The sequence below is a fragment of the Mastomys coucha genome, unplaced genomic scaffold (genome assembly GCF_008632895.1).
Source record: "Mastomys coucha isolate ucsf_1 unplaced genomic scaffold, UCSF_Mcou_1 pScaffold8, whole genome shotgun sequence".
Taxonomy (NCBI): domain Eukaryota; kingdom Metazoa; phylum Chordata; class Mammalia; order Rodentia; family Muridae; genus Mastomys; species Mastomys coucha.
The window spans coordinates 57,426,569-57,447,167 of NW_022196914.1; the positions used below are offsets into that span (position 1 = coordinate 57,426,569).

General features: G+C 37.6%; 1 protein-coding gene across 8 annotated transcripts in view; it reads left to right on the forward strand.

Annotated features, from left to right (window-relative positions):
• Ankrd31 (ankyrin repeat domain 31) overlaps positions 1-20,599 on the forward strand; it is a 207,245-nt gene that overhangs the window by 106,567 nt on the left and 80,079 nt on the right. For all 8 annotated transcript variants that reach the window (XM_031360124.1, XM_031360123.1, XM_031360125.1 and 5 more), the window contains 5 exons: positions 1,473-1,635; positions 4,308-4,423; positions 7,652-7,739; positions 8,947-9,043; positions 17,170-18,157. In XM_031360124.1, coding sequence (XP_031215984.1) covers positions 1,473-1,635; positions 4,308-4,423; positions 7,652-7,739; positions 8,947-9,043; positions 17,170-18,157 — 1,452 coding nt within the window. The remainder of the gene's footprint in view (positions 1-1,472; positions 1,636-4,307; positions 4,424-7,651; positions 7,740-8,946; positions 9,044-17,169; positions 18,158-20,599) is intronic.

Genomic DNA, 20,599 nt, shown 5'->3' on the forward strand with positions numbered 1-20,599 from the left:
CATGAGTAAAATAAAAGAACATGACTCAGATTAGGGGAAGCTGTATTTCCTAAGTCATATTTATGATAAATAGTAATTTCTCTTGACTCATAGGCTTTTAAATGTCTCCTTTGTCTCTTTATCATTGTATAAGCAGAAAGATAAAATCTGTTGTCACATAGTGTGCATCTATTTTACTCAAATCCTGACCATATTTTTGCTGTCAGGTGTTTCCATAGTTTTGGGACCTCTGGCTCTTGGCCTGATTCACTCATAGTATATTCTAATTGTTAGCTATTCTTAATTTTGTTAAATTACAAACTTCTAACACACAACTTCTTTTAAACTTACTTTGATTTTTTTTTATTTTATCTGTGTGTGTGCCCAAGTGTATTTGTGCACCACACGTGTGCAGGCCCTGTTGAGATCAGAAGACATACTGGATCGCTTGGAGCTAGAGCCACAAACAGTTGTAATTCACCACCATGTTAACATGCAACTTTCTGTTTTAGTTTAGTTTAATTCTTATTACACTCATTTATGTGTATGGGGCCTATATGTGTGGGCACTTGTAGTGTACTCATGGCATGCACAGAAGTTCAAGGATAACCTGTAGTACTAGATTTTCTTCTACTATGTGCATCCCAGGTATCAAACTCAGGTTATCAGGCTTGGCAGCAAGCACCTTTATCTACTGATCCAGTTCTCTAGCCTTTCTAACACCCAGCTTTGAGGAGCTGAGGGTAACCTTATTTATGTTAGAAATGCTTGGTCATATGTTTTCTTTTTGTAAAATGATGGGGTTAGAATAGATCATTTGTAAGTGCTACCTCCATCTTTGATATCTTATGATCATAACTACTAGAATATGCATTTCTATAGAGAGAATTTTAGAGTAGATATTAGGTTGGTAAATTAATTTACCTGAAATGCTCATCCAAGTAGAACTTCATTAACTATTTCATCCAAATATACTTCATTGGTAACTTGTAGTATAAATGTACTGTAATGTAGTCCAGAAGCAAGGCTTACCATCTTCTTTACTCCATCTCCCTGCTAGTTGGGCTGTACAATAGGACTGTATCAGTGAGCCCACATTTTTATACAAATGACTGAATCTGTACTGTGTACACCTGTGTTGTCCAGTACAGTAGCTATGAGCTACATTTTGCTATTTGAATTTGAATTAATTTAATAAAGAATAATGTTACTCATTTTCACTGTGTTTTAGATACTCAACAAGGGCACATGGTTTGCAGTTACTTTTGGGGGACAGAAATAATTCTGGGCAGAAGTGACTAGAAGTGACATTACCTGTACCACTCAGGGAAGCAGCATACTGTGGGCCAGTCAGGCTCAATCAAAGTCACTATTACCATATCAAATTTACTCAAAATGTTTCTTGTCCATACCTTGAAGATATGTGCTTAGTGGTGATATCTTAAGATAAAACCAGATATATGTATATATAACTTTAAAAACTTACCTTTCAGGCAGCTGAGATACTCTTAGAACATGGAGCAAATCCTAGTCAGAAAGATCAGAAACAGAGGACTGCTTTGGATGAAGCAGATGATGAAAAAATGAAAGAACTACTAAAATCCTATGGTGCTATTGAGTCCACTAATGGAGAGAAGAGGAACTCTACAGATCTAGGTATACATGTCAATATTGCTTTCTTTTTTATACAGGTATATATGTCTCTGCTTAGCAAAGTAAAATTTTTGCATATATAGTGTAGTGTTATTTCCTAACTGGGGGTGAGGGGAGTCCTTCTGTTCGTTAAACTCTTTAAAATGCTTTTTTTTTTTTTTTTTAGAAATTAGTATTCTAAAATTTGATTTAGGGGCTAAAGCAATGGCTCAGCAGTTAAAAGTACTAGCTGCTGTTCCAGAGGACCCAGGTTTGATTCACAGCACTCACATGGTGGCTACCGGTGATCTGTAACTCCAGTTCCAGGGTCTCTGGTGCTCTTTTGGCCTCTGCAGGCATTGCATATACTGGGCACAGTGACATATATGGAGACAAAACACCTATATACATAAAATAAAAAATAAATAAATCTCTAAATATAATAAAATTTATAGATCATATATTAATATTAGTTTTTCTTTTGCCACCTTCCTTTTTAATTTTTTAGTACAAAGGATGCTATTTTAATAAAATTGTCATAATATTTTATCTAAATTTTTTTTAAATCTTTTACTTTATATAGAAATTTCCCTGAGGGGCAATGCAGTCAGGTACTTACCTAATGCCTGAATGTTTTAATCCTTCTGGAAATCTAGTCTCTGGGTCCAGGAACTCTGCTGTAGCCCACTGAATGGTTCCATCTGTTGTTACTGGTCTTGTAGAAACCACCTGTTTGGATTGTTATGGGACCTTCTGGAGGTTATGGACTTCTGTATCCTCACATGTTGTTATTCAGGAAGACACCAGCTGGCCATTGGGCACATAGCCTAATAACACAAAACCCTGAAGAGCACCAGTTCTTCACTTTAGGGTTGCTTGGCTGACCCGAAGCTGCAGCTTATAGCCTGTACACCAAGAGAGAGGATCGGTACATCTTGATTGCTAGGGGAGACCCCAAATCCACTTAGTTTTCTATGAAATGTTTACTACTCTTGCACCATCTTAAGGCTAAAAAATGCAAACCAAAACATTTCTGAGTCTGGAGTACCTTTCTGGGTAGAGATAAGTGGCACCCTAACTATAATGTATTGTCTAAATAACAATGGATAATGGGCAGCTGTTAACATCTGTATTGCCCAGAGGGTATAAAGTAATGATGTTCAATTTGGGGAGAAATTGGAGATTTAGAAACTGTATGTGGATGTTTAGAATTGAAAGGTATATGGGACCTGTGTGTAGGGAAGAGGAAGTCAGTGAGGAACTCTGTGGATAACAAAGGAAGTTTGAGCAAGTTGTGAGCGCTAGTGGCATAGGATGGATGAGCTTGATGTGTAATACATGAGCAACAAGGAGAAAGGGGCAGTAGAGTATTTCAATGAAAGGCAGATTTATCCTTTTGTCAAATATTACACATTTGAAATTATTCCTTCCATAGATATGTTTTTCTCTTCCACAATTCCCATGAACCTGGAGTTTATAAGTTTAGTGTTAGGGATCCAGCCCAGGGATTGTGCATGTGTATGTTAGGAAAACCTTTATTACTAAGCTATGATAGCAAGCCTGGATGGTGCTATTGGATTGGAGTTACTAAGGTGAAACATACACCAACTGCTAGTCAAACATTAATCTCCCTACCTTTGTTTTGAGATAGAGACATAATTGAAATCAAGCTGCTGATTTATTTCTAAAAGAGCAGAAAAAAGGGTGGCATTATATTGAAGTCCTCGCAGCTAAAAGTCCATTCTCTTAAAATATATAATGAATGATCATGAAATTATTAGATTTGTAGTAAGAAGAATATTTCAAGAAAATGTATAGCTAGGCAAAAATTTATCAAATAATTTTGAAATACTTTCTACTTTATAAAGTTTTAAAAGAGAATTGTTTTTTTTTTTTCCTTTTCCCCATGGTTGAACCTTAACTCAGAAGACAGTAACGCATCTGCTCTTGCTGTGGAGAATGGAGGAGTGAGAGCAGATATGTTCTAGCTTACCATGCTTATCACCAGCTGTTGATTTTCAAGGGTAGATGAATTTCACTGTGACTGATTAAAACCAAAATTATTCAGTATGCAACTTTTAGTGATCTAGATCACATGCAGATCAAGATCAGGACGACTAGAACTCTTTTCTTTCTTGGAGCCCCATTGAGTTTTTTTTTTTTCCCTTTCTAAGCCATCCCTGAAGACCCAGCTTTCATGATTTGACTGAGCTTAGCACACTAGGGAATCTTGGCATTTGGACATATTGGGACTCCTATGTCTACTTATTCTTGAATGTATATTTGGTTGGGTGCTCAGAGGAATGAGGAACATAGAAAAAATGATAATATGGGCAAAAGGAACTCATAATAGGAAGAAAAAACCAAGAGTACTATAGATCATTGAATCAGTTGTTAAGAACATAAGATAACATCTAGTTTCAGAATTAACTGTGTGCCAGATTTCCTGAACTCTGACATTTCAGTTTTTCTAATAAAATTTATAGCAAACTTCCTACTTCAAGGGGTTCTTGTGAATATTTTAATATTAAATAGGATAATACACCAGCAAATAATCTAGTATGTGATAAATGCTCATAAAATGTTGTCATAATTAATTATGAGAAGCTACCTAGCAATAAAATAATAATTGTAATCTTATTCTTTTCTTCCTTTTCAATTCAAACTGATTCTTATTTTCTAACTTATTTTTTAAGTAAAAATTCCTGCTGTTCGGCCAAAAAGATGTAAGCAGTTTATCTGTGACAATGGCAAAGCAATTGGTTCTCCTGTCCCCTCACATAAAGAAAAGAGGAGTGAGAGCCTTCCTGCGGTAAGTGACGTGGAAGTCCATTCATGCTTCAGCCTGGAGAATACCATCCCTTCAAATAGCCAGCCATTGGATACAGACATGGATTGAATGCGTGTTTTCATGACAATGTCAGATATACAGGATTAGTCAAGAAAATACGCTGTGTGATTAACTCTCAGTTGTCTGCACTGACCAAGGAAGTGCACACTAGCCTCTGTCCTTTCTACCCTGCTTGAGCCTTTGAATATTTTTCCCGCAGACTCTGTTGTGTCTTCATTCACATTTGAGAATATGTAGTTCAAGAAGACTCTAGAGCCCACATAGAGAACAACAAATGTTACTGGCTTAACTGCCTTGAGTCTCACATATAATGTTAGATTTTGTGGTGAACCTTGTTGTGGGAAATATTAAAAATGAAATAGCAACTTCCCACATTACACCCTGCTACCCTCTGCCCCGGCAGGCTGGCCAGATATGCACTGGCAGCAATGGCTGGCCTGTCCTTATCTCGTGGAGACTCTCTGACTCAGAGCTCCAAAATCTCTACCCAGCTCACTAAGTTCCCACTGTCAGGTTGCTACCACGCCAGCACCATGCTTCAAAACCCATGCCTTTGTGGTGCACACCAGGCAAACCCATGCTTTGCTGCCGTACCTTTCTCTCTGGAACTCAGAGGAGCCAGCATGTGAAGGAAAACACAACTCAAACTTAGTTCAGAAACAATGGGTAACTCAATCACTAGGCACAACAACCAAAATCCTAATTTTTTTTTTTTACAAGAACACTAATCCACTTTTATCTATTTGTTTTTCATTAGTGTAAATCCAGAAGGGGTATGGCATCACATAGTCTGTGTCTGATGACATTCATTAGCAGGAAGGTTGCTACACAATTTGGAATTTGGCATGAATCATGCTGCTGTTTCTATGGGCCAGGTTACCTTTCCCCACACTGTTTTGTCTTTGTTCAGTTGGCCTCCAGGCTCAATGTGTTGTTTTTTGGTTTATACACATAAGCACATCTCTTGCCTGATTAGAATTCAGTTTCATCTTGGGCATAAACACTTTCAATTTTATGAAGAACCAAGTGGTCTGTTTCTGGAGACCCTGTTTATAGCCAGCAAAAATGGCCTTGCATCATAGCCTTCCAGACATATTTGCTGTTTAGAAGTCCTGTTCCCAGGAAGCCACAGTAATCTGTTTCCGTAGTTTAGAAGCAGGAACTTGCCTGACCTTCAAAGATGCTAGGATGGCAGAAAGCAATGGTCATTACAGTATGGTCATTTAAAATATGAATTCCAAAATCTTATTAAATCTAAATCCTCTGGTGGCAAATCCTGATAGATCCACCACTAAAACCGGGAGACACTAGTAGCTACATCTTGTCCTCACACTATCCCTGTCCAAAAGGACCCTTTCTCCCTTGCTTCCTCTCTTCCCCTATCCAACCTGAAAGTCCCGCCCACTTGCCCAGTGATTGGCTCCTTTATTTATTAGGGGATGGTTCACAAAAAGTCACCTGAGTACATGACTAATTCCTGGTTCACAACCCTTCCCAGGAAAACAGAATTAACATCAAATTATAAGCAACCCCAGGGCTATCCACAGCACAGAACCTCACTATTGCTCAATAAATATCATTTACATATAGATAGGTTGATCTGATAGCTGATATTTTCAGATAAAAACTACTAAGTTTATTGGACACAAACTTAAGTAAAATACCATCTTCATTATTTTGAATATGTCATAGTCCATTGTTGAAGATCTACCTATATAAGCAAGATCTACAATGTGAGCTAGACAGGAAAGTTGGCACAAAGGTAGTATCTTTAATGGAACCTAAAGGTACAATTTCAGCCTGAGCACAAATTTAGACCTTCTTTTTGCTTTTGTAATCATAAGTGATTTACTATGTAAAGAGATAGGCCTTGGTTTTTTATTTGTTTTACAATTTCATATTTTGTAGTTTTACTATGATGCATTTAATAAATGGCAATGCAAAGATTACTTTACCATCTCTAATTTAAAGAGACATGACAACCTGGGTTCCAGCCCTAGAATCCAGATGGTAAGAGAGAACCAACTTCCAAAACTTGTCTTCTGTCTTCCAGTGTACACACACACACTAAATAAATGTAAAAAATGTTTGTAGATGTTGACATATAATTAAAATAATAAATATATATTGAGAATTTATGAAAAGATAGGTAATACTAGCCATTACTTATAATTTATTGTATGAGAGTTATGCTCACATGATTTTGGAAAGCATACATAAAAATAAAACACAAATTTCTGCTTATAAGAATTGCAGAGCTGGGCAGTGGTGGTGCACGCCTTTAATCCCAGCACTTGGGAGGCAGAGGCAGGTGGATTTCTGAGTTCAAGGCCAGCCTTGTCTACAGAGTGAGTTCCAGGACAGCCAGGGCTACACAGAGAAACCCTGTCTCCAAAAAAAAAAGAATTGCAGAAATATTTTTGTAAAAATCATTATATGGCTCTAAAATTATTAATTTACTGAAAGATAAATCAGTAGGGGTTATGTTAGGCAGAGGTTTATGTTTGAGATGGATTTTATAGAACAACACTTTATACTAATGTTGTTCTTAACATTTTACATGAATATTTCCTCTTGGCTCAGGCATAAGAGGGAAAGTAACTTGCAGCAGTCAGTAAGCTGGGAGGAAGTGGAGCCAGGAGCTCACACAGATAGTCTGCCTCTGGAGCCCACTTAGTGCTTCTGAAAAGAAGGGATGGGAACTGGGAGTGTATTTCAGGCAGGAAACTTCGTAGTGCCAAGGGCACAGAGTAGTCCAATTAAACCCCGTCTTGTGCTTTTTGAGTGTGGTGTTTGATATATCTAGAGTTGTGCACAGGATTTTAATAATGTGCAGTGATAATCATACATTCTTAAAGTGAACTTGTTGCATATGTGATCATGAAATAGTATATGTTAGGTTTTTTTTTCTCCCATCTTACAGTTTCAAATGAAGTCAGAAGTTAAAATTTCTTGTATGGTTGCTTCTTTTCTTCTGTTTTTCAATAGATCCACTACATAAGGCAAGGTACATTTAAATCCATCTTTATATATCTTCAGCACTCATTCAATTAAAGTCACATAAAACATAAGTGCATTTTGAGAACAGGAGAGATGAGATTTTAAGCTACGTACTCTTTGTATTTGTCAGACTGTCAATGTGCACATCTTCCCTCTTATAATGGAATCCTTAACATTTTTATCTGGCAGCATCAGACTATCTGTGCCATTCTACAAGATATAGAAGAGAAACAAGAAAATTTATTAAAGTTTGAAATAAGAAACTCTGAAGATGAAGGTAAATATGTACTTGTTATTTCAACATTCAGAATAGCTAAAAGTGGGGAGTCTGCGTGTGTGTGGGGTGTGTGTGTGTGTGTGTGTGTGTGTGTGTGTGTGTGTGTGTGTGTGTACGCACACGCGCACACATGCACTCTCAGACAGTCATAGACCATGAAACATGCATGGAGATAAGACAGAGATCCAGGGTGCTTTTGTCCTCTTTCATGGTCAGCATACTAAGATAGAGAAGCTAACTTTAAAAATTAAAGTGGAGTTAGTGGGATTATTGTCGAAACTTTGAAGAAAAATTAAATATGTGAAGGATTTAAAAAGGAGAATGATGGAACTTTGCTCTTTAGTTAAACAATGTCTTGAGGCTGATGGATAAACTCAGTCTTTTTGTAAAGACTAGAAATAAAGTTGCTTTCCATCTTAATCCGAATGATGTAAGTGCTTATTATTTTCTTTTTAGAGATCATGTACTTTGTTCTGGAAATAATAAAGCTGATCTATTGATGTCATGTACCACTTACATCTGTAAATTCTGAATACCTTGTCCTGTGTTCTCATCATATATGGTTTCTCTAGCACCATTTGAGAACACCTTGTTTTGAGAAGTTGATACACTTTTGAAAAGTAGTGTCAAAAAGATAAAATTACAGTGGGTAACATTTTTCTCTAAGGAATATAACTATTCAGTCATTTAGATCGAAATAATGAGCTTTAGTTTCAGTGAGGAGCTGTGTCTCAGAAAATAAAGTAGGGAGTCTGTGAGACACCTCAGTGCTTGCTGCACAGGCCTGGCCGCCACATGCCTATGTGTGGTGCATGCATTTGTCTACACATAGACATTTGCAAGCATTACAGACTACCACCACATACATGACAGACAAGAAGAAAAGAAAGCTGATCATATAGATAGATCAGATGAATCCCAGCTCCTAGAACTTAAATCAATGGGATAGCATAATTAGAATTTAAGATGGACTGTTCTTTCTTGGTACAGAGTTCTTAACTGAGTACCTCAGGCATTTCATTAGGATGACATAATTAAATAAGCTTTAAGTATCTGGGCCACTTATATTGGAAAGTGGGCAGGAATAATGAAGATTTAAGCCCCATCTCAAAAAAATAAAGTATAGTAAATCTAAATTTATGTGAATAGATTCAGCATTTGCCAATCTTCAATTAGCTGACCTTTTATTTTATTACTATGTTTCTAGAACAATACATTGGAAAGATGTTAGAGATAAAAGAAGTTATGGATAATATACTTGCTCAACAGAAAACAGAAAGGGATGATCTAGCTAAAAAATACAGGTGAGTGGGGAAAGGACTTAATAAAAATTATTATAATGCCAGAGTTTAGAGTTGGAATATTTCCCAAAGGCCCATGTGTTAAAAGCTTGCTTTCAAGCTTTTGGCACTGCTGGAGATGGTATAAATTTTAAAGTAAGGCCCAGTAGAAGTTTTCCAGTTGTTGGGTGACAAACACCACAAGAGTACCATGAAACCCTAGCCCCTCCTTCCTCGTTTTGCATCTTGACTATGAAGTAAACAGCTTTGTATTGTCACACACTCTTACTATGATGTGTGTCTTACAACATGATATATAGAGCAGTAAGCTAGCAATGACTGAAACCTCCAAAAGCATGATCCCCACATAAAATTCAGAGATTTGTTACAAATCCCTGTAACAAAGCTGAATAGTATTTGTAGTTTTCCAAGAATTTTATTTTTAAAAATCTCTTACTAAATGTATTCTCTGGGTGCTGGATAAGACTAACAGTATGGTTTCTGGTTTCTATGCCTGACTTCTAGCTTCTGAGGCACCTCCTCACTGAGTTCCATAACTTGTACCAGTTTCGCTCCCTACAGTAGTGCATACGGGTTCTCCTTTCCCTTTATCCTCTCCTGTTTTGAAGATCGTTATTCTGACTAGGGTGAGATGGAGTCTCAGAGCAGCTTTAATTTACATTCCCTGATAGCGGATGATGTTGAACATTTTTTAAAATGTTTATAGTTATTTTATTACTTTCTTTTGTTGAATATTTTCTGTTCCAACACATGGCACATCTTTTTTTTTAAGATTTATTTATTTATTATATGTAAGTACACTGTAGCTGTCTTCAGACACCCCAGAAGAGGGTGTCAAATCTCATTATGGACGGTTGTGAGCCACCATGTGGTTGCTGGGATTTGAACTTATGAACTTTGGAAGAGCAGTCAGAGCCCTTAACTGCTGAGCCATCTCTCCAGCCTGTGGCACATCTTTTTAAGCTACATTTTCTTCCCCTCCCCAACCCCCATGGTTTCTCTGTGTGACCCTGACCATCCTTGAACTCACTCTGTAGACCAGACCTGCTTCTGCCTCCTGAGTTCTGGGATTAAAGGCATGTGCCGCCACGTCCAGCTCTGGGTTGTTTTCTTGATGCTTAGTTTATTTACTTCCTTGTATATTGTAGCATGTTTCCTCTGATGGACATGTAGATGGCAAATATTTCTCTTATTCTCTGGGCTGCCTCTTTACTTAGTTTCCTTTGCTGGACAGAAGATTTTGAATTTTACAAGCTTTCATTTGTCATTTTCTTTTTCCCTGCACTTCTGTTTAATGTTGTTCTTCCTTTGTCTTCCCGCCCCTTTGGGCTTTCATCTCACATCTAACAGTCAGCTCCTATTTTTTCTCACCACTGCAGTGTTCATATCAGATTGACACATATGTGAATTTTTGTTATCACAAATGTCATTCAGAGTTTGACTAATAACTTAATTACTTTTGTGGTTTTATCTACTTCTAATTCCTGGGAACCATTAAAGAACTGTATAATGCTAATATTTGTGATATATTTCTTGTGGATTTTTGAGAAAATATTCTATAGCTTTTTTTCTTCGATCATATTCAAAAATTAGTTCCTCTTGAGTGCCCTCTATATGTTCAAAATTTCTAAATATTTTATTTACATGTTTTGCCTTATAACCACTATTTGACATTTATTATATATTCATCTTTTCTGAACTTATTAAAAATCAGCTCTTAAAACTTTAGTTATAATTCTTTTATCTTCATTTTTTTATAGGTCATACTGGCTTAATTGCTTTTAGTTATGTGTACAAATACCCACTTGTTGAATTAACTATGTAATATTTCTGGTTTTAATTTTTATTGACATTTTTCATACAATACATACAATACATTTTCATCAACTTTTCCCCCATTCCAATTCTTCCCAGATCCTACCCACCCAACTTGATGTTCTTTCTCTCTCAAGTGCACTTAAAAAACAAAACCCAAGACATGCCAGGCAGTTGTGGCACACACCTTTAATCCCAGCACTTAGGAGACAGAGGCAGGAGAATTTCTTAGTTCTGGTCTACAGAGTGAGTTCTAGGACAGCCAGGGCTACACAGAGAAACCCTGTCTTGAAAAACCAAGGAAAAAACCAAGACACACACACACACACACAGAGAGAGAGAGAGAGAGAGAGAGAGAGAGAGAGAGAGAGAGAGAGAGAGAGATCAGAACTAACAAGTAAAAGGCTGTAAGACAAATGCCCAAACAGAGCAAAATGAGATAAAACATCTGCTTGGGGTCTGCCCTTAGGTGTGGTTAATATGGCCACTGAGATTTCATTGGAGAAAACTGAATTTTTTTTCCCCTTTGCCAAGGGGTATCAGTTGTAGATAGCGTCTTGCCTCCAGGTCAGTACTGGAACCTCCATCTGGCTTGAGTCTATATTGGTCCTGTTCATGCTGCCACAATCTCCAAATTCTTTCTAGGACTGTGTGCCCCAAAGTCTCTCACTCTCTGCATTGTCTAGTTGTGGATTTCTGTATTAGCTTCCATCTGCTGCAAGAAGAAGCTTGTCTAATGAGGACTCACTCACTCACAGGAATGTGTTGTGAGGAGTCATTTTATCACTATGTTCCTTTAGCAGAGTGATAGTGTTGGGTTTTCCTCTTGTCACATGACCTTTTGGTCACGTTAACAGCATCAGGTAGGGTTCCATCTCATTGAATGGTCCTTAAATCCAATCAGAAAGCTGGTGGTTACTCCCATAGTATTTGTGCTGCTGTTGGACCAGTAGATCTCACACACATGTCACTGCTGTAGGTTACAGGGACTGTAACTGGGAGATACTGATGATTACTTTCCTCCTGTGGTGGTGTCCATAGTACCTTCCAGTATATGAACACTAGTCAGTATGCTGAAGCTTCTATTTAGGTACCAGTTCTACTTCTTCATGTTCCATGACATAAGTAAGTGGTGTCCTCAACCATCAGGTTGTAGAGAATAAACATCATCCTTGACAATGACAACAGCCTGTATATTTGAGGGTTTCCATTTGGGACTCTTTAACCAATTACTCAACAGGTCATTAACCTATTCCTGGCACTGGAAGTTTTATTTGATTGCATAAGATATCTAGTTGGGGTATTATATCCCCTGTTCTTTGGTGACTCCATTTAGTTTCCTTTTGACTTTGTATATATTTCAAGTAGCTTTTACGGTGTAGTTTTCTGTATGGATTTTCAGATGGCTGTTACTGTTACTTGCCCCTCCCCATATTCCCTCCTTTATCCTTTTCTTCCATTCTTCTCCCCATTTAAGTCTCCTATTCTGGTTTCCCATTTCTCTCTCCATAATGATCTCATTTCCCCTTCCTTGGGAAATGCTCTTCGTAGCCCTAGTTCCATACTAGGTACCTAACCTCTGTGGTTATTTGGATTGTAGAACATGTATTATCAAAGGCCTGGAAGATAATATCCACATGCAAGAGAAAATATGTAATTTTTTTTTTTTATCTTTTGGGGTCTGGGTTACTTCACTCACAATGATTTTTTCTAATTCCACCCATTTACCTGCAAATTTCATTTTTTCTTAACAGTTGAGTAATATTCAATTTGTAACAAACTGCCCGGCTTATTTCCCCTTCTTAGTGAGATTCAAGCATCCTCCCATGGGCCCTCCTTGTTGCTTAACATCTTTGGGTCTGTGGATGGTAGCATGATTATCCTGTACTTTATGGCTAATGTCCACTTATATAAGTGAGTGCATACTAGGCATGCCTTTCAGGGTCTGGATTACCTTAGAGATGCCATACTACAACACAAGGACACTTGGTCAACTCTGTTCATAGCAGTTTTATTCATAATAGCTAGAAACTAGAAATAACCTAAATGTCCCTCAACTGAAAAATAAAGAAAATAAGGTATATCTACACAATGGAATACTACTCAGCTATTAAAAACAAAGACATCTTAAAACTTTCAGGTAGCCGGGCAGTGGTGGTGCATGCCTTTAATCCCAGCGCTTGGGAGGCAGAGGCAGGCAGATTTCTGAGTTTGAGGCCAGCCTGGTTTACAGAGTGAGTTCCAGGATAGCCAGGGCTATACAGAGAAACCCTGTCTTGAAAATCCAAAAACAAAACAAAACAAAACAAAAAAACTTGCAGGCAATTTTTTGTTTTAATTTTCCTGATTTCTCTCTTGACATGTTTCTCATTCAGTAGTTGCTCATTTTCCATGAATATTTATACTTTCTGTTGATGATATCCAGCTTAATCAGCAGTGATCAGATAGGATACTTCAATTTTCTTATATCTTTTGAAACTTGCTTGTGTCTAAGTATGTGGTCAATGTTGGAGGAAATTCCATGAGCTATTGTGTTTTTGGTGAAATGTTCTGTAGATATGTGCTAGATCTGTCTAATTTATGATGTTATTCAACTTTAGCATTTCTCTGTTTAGCTTTTTGTCTGGGTCACCTGTCTATTGGTAAGAGCATATTGAAGTCACCAAAATCACGTTGTGAGGGTCAATGTGATTATTATACAGCTAGGTGCCCTTGTATTTGATGTATAGATGTTTTCAATTGCAGTATTCTCTTGGTGCATTGTTTTCCTTTGAGTGTGTAGTGTTCTTGCTATCTCTTCTGATTAATTTTGGTGTGAAGGTTATTTTGTCAAATATTAAAATAGCAGCACCCTCCTGCTTCTTTGTTCCATTTGCTTGGAATATCTTTTCCATCTTTTTATCCTAAGTGATGTCTGTCCTTGGTTGTATAGGTTTCATGGGTACAGCAAGAGGACACATCCTGTTTTCTAACCCAGCCTATTAGTCTGGCTTTTTATTGAGGAATTGATACCAGTGATATTGAGAGTTGTCAATGAGCAGTGTCTATTGATTCCTCTTATTTTATTGTTACAGCGTGAGTTCCCTCTTCCTCTTCACTCACTATTCTGGTGTGCCTTTTTATGTGTGGCAACCTCTTCAGACTGAAGTTCTCCTTCTACTGCCTTTTTGAGGTGGATTGGTAGCTAGAAATTGCTTATACTTGGCTCCCTTCTGGAATGTATTTCTTTCTCCATTGATTATGATTAATATTTTTGCTGTTGATAGTCTGGACTGGCACCTGTGGTCTCTCAGCATTTATAGAACATTTGTCTAGGCCCTCCTGCCTTTTAGAGTCTCCCCTGAGAAGCCAACTGTTTTTCTAATGATTCTGCTTTTATATGTTACTCGGAGCTTTTAATTCCCTTTCCCTTGCAGCTTTTAATACCCTTTTTCATTGTTGTTCTGTACATTTAGTGTTTTTATTATTATCTGTCAAGAGAAAGGTCACTTCTGGTTCTGTCTGTTTGGTCATTTACATGCTTTTTTTCTGTGATTGGCACCTCTTTCTTTAGACTAGGAAATTTTTATTCTGTGAATTTGTTTTAAAAAAATATTCTCTGTGCCTGGGTTTTTTAAATTGAACATTTTCTTTGACTGTAGTATCCATTGCTTCTGCCTTGTCTTCAACCTGATATTCTCTCTTCTGTGTCTTGTACTCTGTTGTAAGGCTTACCTCTGAGATTTTTGTTTGACATCCTAAATTTTTCATTTTCAGTTATATTTCAGTTTGAGTTTTCTTTTGTGGTTTTATTTCTTTGTTATATTCTACTACTAACTTGCCTTGAATTATTTTATTATTTCATTCAGCTATATGTTCATGCTATATGTTGTCATAGACCTCACTGAGGGACTTATTCGTATCCTCTTTAAGATTCTTGAACATATTCATAAGTTCTTATCTTGTGGTTCAGATACAAATCATGTCTCAAGGCCTATTACAACAGGGTTTCTGTCTTCTACTGGAGGATACTGACTTTGCTGTCTTGGCTGTTCATGTTTGTGTTTTTGTATTGATGTCTAGATTTCTGGAGTTAAAATGTTTGAGGTATTTCTTGGTGTTGATATTTAGTTTTGCCTTCATTTTGTTCTTTGGTTGCTGTTGCCCTCTTTGAATCCTAGGCAAGAGTTATGGCTGTTGTGTCCCTGGTAGAAAGTGCTTCTGCAGGTCAGTGAGTAGCAAAATCACATGGGGATAGACTAGGAAGAAAGGCTGAGAGAGAGGAGCCGTGGAGAAGATTCTGGATGTGGGAATGCAGGTAGGGTGGGAGGAGGGGCTCCTACAAGCAGGAAGCTACAGAACTGAGAGTGGGTCTAGAGACAGTGCAGTAAATGTCAGAAAGGTTAATGAGAATTTCCTACCTGAGTCCCATTCCTCTGTGGTCACTGAGAGTCCTGGTAGAAAGTGTTTTTGAAGATAGTAGGCTGACAACAAGGAATGAAGATGGGCTAGAAGGGAAGGCTGAGAGGGTTGGCCGAACATCCAGTCTGGCGTCTGCAAGAGCCAGAGTCCCCACATAATAACCCTGGGGTGGGAAGAGGAGCTCTCACAGGGCAGGTTGAAATAGGATAAACAATAAGTGTGGAAAGACAGAGATGAAAGCTTAGTTTTGGCTTTACTCTCCCACAAATAAATATTAAAACATTATTTTTTCCTAAATAGTTTTTCAGGTAAACATCAAGCAAGTGAATTTCTATTAACTGATGAGAAATTAGCTATTGGCCATTTTAGGAGATTTTGAGCATCTCAGCTTCAATTCTCTTTTATTGTCCTGTGATAAGTAGTGTACCTGGAATTTTGAAATGTTCCCAATTCAGTTGGAGTTTTGGATATCTAAAGCACATTACTTTTGCTGTAAGATTTAAGTCTTGATGTTGGTGATCTAAAGAAGACACTTTCATATTATGTGTGAATTTCTTTTTTTACATAATTTTAAGCATGATATTATTTTCTTTCTTCTTTATCTAACATGTCATATATTATGCTACCAGTTGTTTCTAGTCTCAGTTCTTATTGCCCTCCATATGCTCTAGTACTCTTACTAGAGCCTGTGTTCAGTATCAGCACCTAGACACTTTCTTAGGAAGGCAAGCTGGTTCTGTAATGCTTTTCCGGAAAACGGTAGCTCTTAGAGCTTATGCTATAGAGCACTGTGCGCTCTTGACACCATTTTATGTGCAGTTGGATCTATGCTCTCTAACACTAAGATGCTATTTGTTCTCACTCACTTCTGAGTCGTCAATAGAATTTTCCCAAAGGCCTAGCTTTCTTTAGAATTTTCTGTTTTCATTCAAAAATAATAAATAGTGGTAGATACAGCCTGTGCAAACAAAAACTTTTTGGGTTCCTCAAGAGTATGTATAGGTTCTAAGGTCAAAAGGTTTCAGAGCCAGTGAAGCCAAGGTCAGTAAGGAACTTGTACTTAAACAGAAGACAAATGTGGAGGTGTATTGAGTCCCTTCTTCCAGCTTAATCTTTAAGATTCTGAGATCTTGCAGTTGAAGATGCTTGGGCTAATATTTTCTCTGCAGGATCCTTCTCAACTTGAAAATCCTCAGGACAGATTCAGAGTACAAATGAACTAACTACATTCTCAGGTCTCATTGAAGTATTCACAAAACAATCTTGTACTCTGTAGCTATGGAACCTGAGTAGAACTTACTCCCATTTATAATTTATATGAACCATTTATTCTTTAAACCAGATAAACAAAGTGAAAATTTAGTAACAGTAGTACTATTCAAATGGCAATGACTACCTGCCAACCAATATACTGTAGATAGCTCAAGTTCTGTCTTATTTTTAAGTTCACTCAAATAATGTAATATTCTGTTTTTAACAAAAGGCAACCTGGAACCGCAGAGTTGTCTCAGAGGCTAGGAGCACTTGTTGCCCTTTCAGAGGATGGGGGTTTAATTCCCAGTTCCTAATGCAGATTCACAACCATCTATAACTCCAATCCCAGGGGATCTGTGACTCCAATCCCAGGGCATCCAAAACCTTCTTATGGTCTCTGGTATCAGGCATGCAAGTGGTGCACATATATCATTCAGGAAAAACACTCATATACATAAAATAGTAAAAGAGGTAAATTTTAAAATGTCTTAAAGTCAAACCCATATTAAATAAATGTCAGTTTTCTTACAAAGGAAAATATATCTCAAATACAGATTTGATTATACTTAAAGTTGATGCACATTAAGAGAGGGAGTATCTTTTATATCCAACAGTCTGTGAAGGAAATCTGTGTTAATATTTTTTTCTTTTTCTTAAAGGGTATCTATGGAGTCATTTAAGCATGGGGCCTTGAGAGAACAACTGGCTAACCTGGCCACGAGACAAAAGAGTCTTTTAGTTGTAGCAAAGAAACAGAAAAAGATAAGACTGAAAATTCAAAACTATAAGAATGCTACACCAATACCTGGTGTTAGTTTAAGGAAGCTGCCATGTAACTCAGACATCTGTAGTGACAAGAAAAGCCAAGAGCCTCCTAGTATGGGAAACTCAGCACATGCCCAATCAGGCTCACTTGCTCCTATCAATCCTGCTTATAGAAGCATGCAAGAAATACCATTGTCTCTGGAAACAGAGAGTGACAGCCAGAATACTAGCATTTGTTTAAATGCAGAGGCAATAAAAAGAGAATTCTCTGGAAATGACACAAATTCTAAACAAAATGTCCGGGACTGTGCCTTGGGTGGGTTATTAAGATCCAAACCCCAAAATAACTCTGAGAAAATTACATCATCATCCCAACCCACTGCTCTTACTCCTCAAGCAGAAAATTCACAAGCAGAAAATATTTTTACAGAAACTACAGTCAAAGGCTGTGGACTTGATAGTTCTGTACTAACTGGCACTATAAATATTTCAGAAGATAAAAGTATATTTTCCTCAAACAATGCTAGTCTACCAGATGTTCCTCAGAATCAGGAGCTTTCCCGTTGTCATCCAAAAAGAAGAAACAAGAAAACAGCTTCCCAGCAACCATCTGAGGGCGCATCAGAGCCTCTGCCTCAGGCCATTGCTGTCTTAGATACCTATACTGTGCACCAAATAATACATCTTAAACAGTCAGCTTCTGCTGCTCCACATGCAGAGAGCATTCAGATCTCTCCTCCCTCTACATCTGTCCATCAACACTCCACTGAAAAGGCTCCACACCACAGCACAACTCCCCAAAAGAAAACTGTGCAGCTGAAAGACTTGATATTACTTGGAAGAATTAATCCAGGAAACAACATTCTCGAATTTAAAACACAGGTATTTTTTTTTCTCTAAAGTCTTGCAGATTTTATAAGTAGTGTTATAGCATAGTAGAGACATAAAGGAAATAGAATTTGGCTGTGCTTTCTGAGTGGAGGGATATACCCATTAAATCCTTAAGAAGAAAATCCATACCTTATTCTGGATTTGCCCTGATAGAATTTACTCATAAGCACCTTTGGTTCTCAACTACAGTCAGTCAGTTATATTGTAGCAGGAAGAATTTAAGAGCAAAGATAGAAAATTGTTGTTATTAGTCCAAACTAGGTTCAAGAGCTACCAGTACACTGCTAACCCATTCCCAGGTATGTGTTAATTTTTCTTCCAGAGAGGCTCAGTTTAGGACTACACTTGAAACTCTAGTAAGAAAGTCAACTAAAATATAATACATTCATAAAAGTGGATGGTGAAAAAGGATTCTATTAGTCTATGTACTTAAAAACATTTAGTTTCCTCTTACTTTTTGAAAGAGGAATTTAGCGTGAAAAAACGTTACCAAGTCTTTGAACATGCTTCTTTGCTTGTGGACAGCTCTTTGAGAAATCAACCCTGCCTAAACAGAATTTATCCTAAGTGACTGTGTTTCCTACTCTTCTCATTCCTGAACAAAGACTTTTCCTGCTTCAGAAGCTTTACTTACGAGCTAAGAACAAAGCAGTTTAATATTACAGTTCTGTGATCACATTATGGTTTGATCTCATTTCTTTCAATGTTCTAGTTTGCCTGCCACCCAGTTTGATAAGTTACAACTACATTAACCAGAGTACATCAATTTTCAGCAGGTTAGTTATAGTTACCCAGATTTTGACAGTTGTAGCTACTTCTCTGGATCAGCTTAATGAATCTTCAGTAGTGTTTAGTGGGGCATAATCTGTATGCAGTACACTATGCATTTTCTCAGCATACTATCTGACAAGTCTGACATATGTATTTACCTTTGAGCAACAGTAAACTATCCATCTGCTCCACATGCTTCTTAGAGCCTGCTTCATATCTCTCTCTTCCCTGCCTCAGATAATTGCTGTTGTGCTTTGTGCTTCTAATTTGCATCTCTAAGAATTTAAATTGTGAGAATTATACTTTACATATTAATTTTGTCGACTCTTTTCTTATAGTCTAATTATTTAAGTAAGATTCACCTTTTTCATTCCCTTTTTATTTCTAGGGAGTGGTTTGTTTTATATGATATCGTAGTGTCTTAGTCAGATTTTCTATTTCTATGGACAAAACACCTTGACCAAAAAGCAAGTTAGGGAGAAAAGGGTTTATTTGGCTTATACTTCCAGATCAGAATCTGTCATTGGAAGAAGTCAGGATAAGAACTCATGGATATTTATGTTGTTTCCAGTTGTTGGCTATTACATAAACTGGTATGAATTTTCTTATGTAAGTTTTGGTAAGAGATAGGCTTTCATTTTTCTTGGGTAAACACCTATGAATGGAGTTACTGAATCCTAAGCTAGGTATACATTTAACCTTTAAGGAACTTGCCAAAGTTATAGAATCTAATGCATGCACCATTTGCACAGGTGCGTGAGAGTTCTAGTTGCTGTACATCATCACTAGTGCTCTATGGTCAGTACTCCAATTCTAGCCTTGCTAACATATAGTGTGGATATATTATGTGTTAGATAGCATATACATATACATAAATATGTATGTATTTATATATATGTATGTATATGTGGGTATGTGTATTGCTTTATCATTGTGGTTTTAATTTGCATGTCCACAATTAATGATGTTGAACATATTTGCTTGTGCTATTTGGCCATCCATATTTACTTTTTAGTTCAGGTATTGTTTGGTTCAAATCCTTTGCTCATTTTTTTTTCTTTTTTCTTTTTTAAATTTTATTTAATCTTTTTTTACAGTCCAGATTTTATCCCCCTCTCTCCCAGTCTACCCTCTGACTATTCCTCATCCCATTCCTCCCCACCCCACTCCTGATCTCCACGAGGATGTCCCCACCCCACCACCACCCCTACCCCACCAGAGCTCCCCCCACTCCCTGAGGCCTCCACTCTCTTAAGGGTTAGGTACATCTTCTCTGACTGAGTCCTGTGCTGTATATGTGTTGGGGGCCTCATGTCAGCTGGTGTATGCTGCCTGGTTGGTGAGAGATCTTGGGGGTCCAGATTAATTAAGACTGCTGGTTCTCCTACAGGGTCACCCTCCTCCTCAGCTTCTTCCAGCTTTCCCCTAATTCAACCATAGAGGTCAGCAGCTTCTGTCCATTGGTTGGATGCAAATATCTGCCTCTGACTCTTTCAGTTGCTTGTTGGGTCTTTTGGAGGGCAGACATGCTAGGCCCCCTTTTCTGAGTGCTCCCTAGCCTCAGTAATAGTGTCAGGCCTTGGGGCCTCCCCTTGAGCTGGATCCCACTTTGGGCCTGTCACTGGACCTACTTTTCCTCATATGCTTCTCCATTTTTGTCCC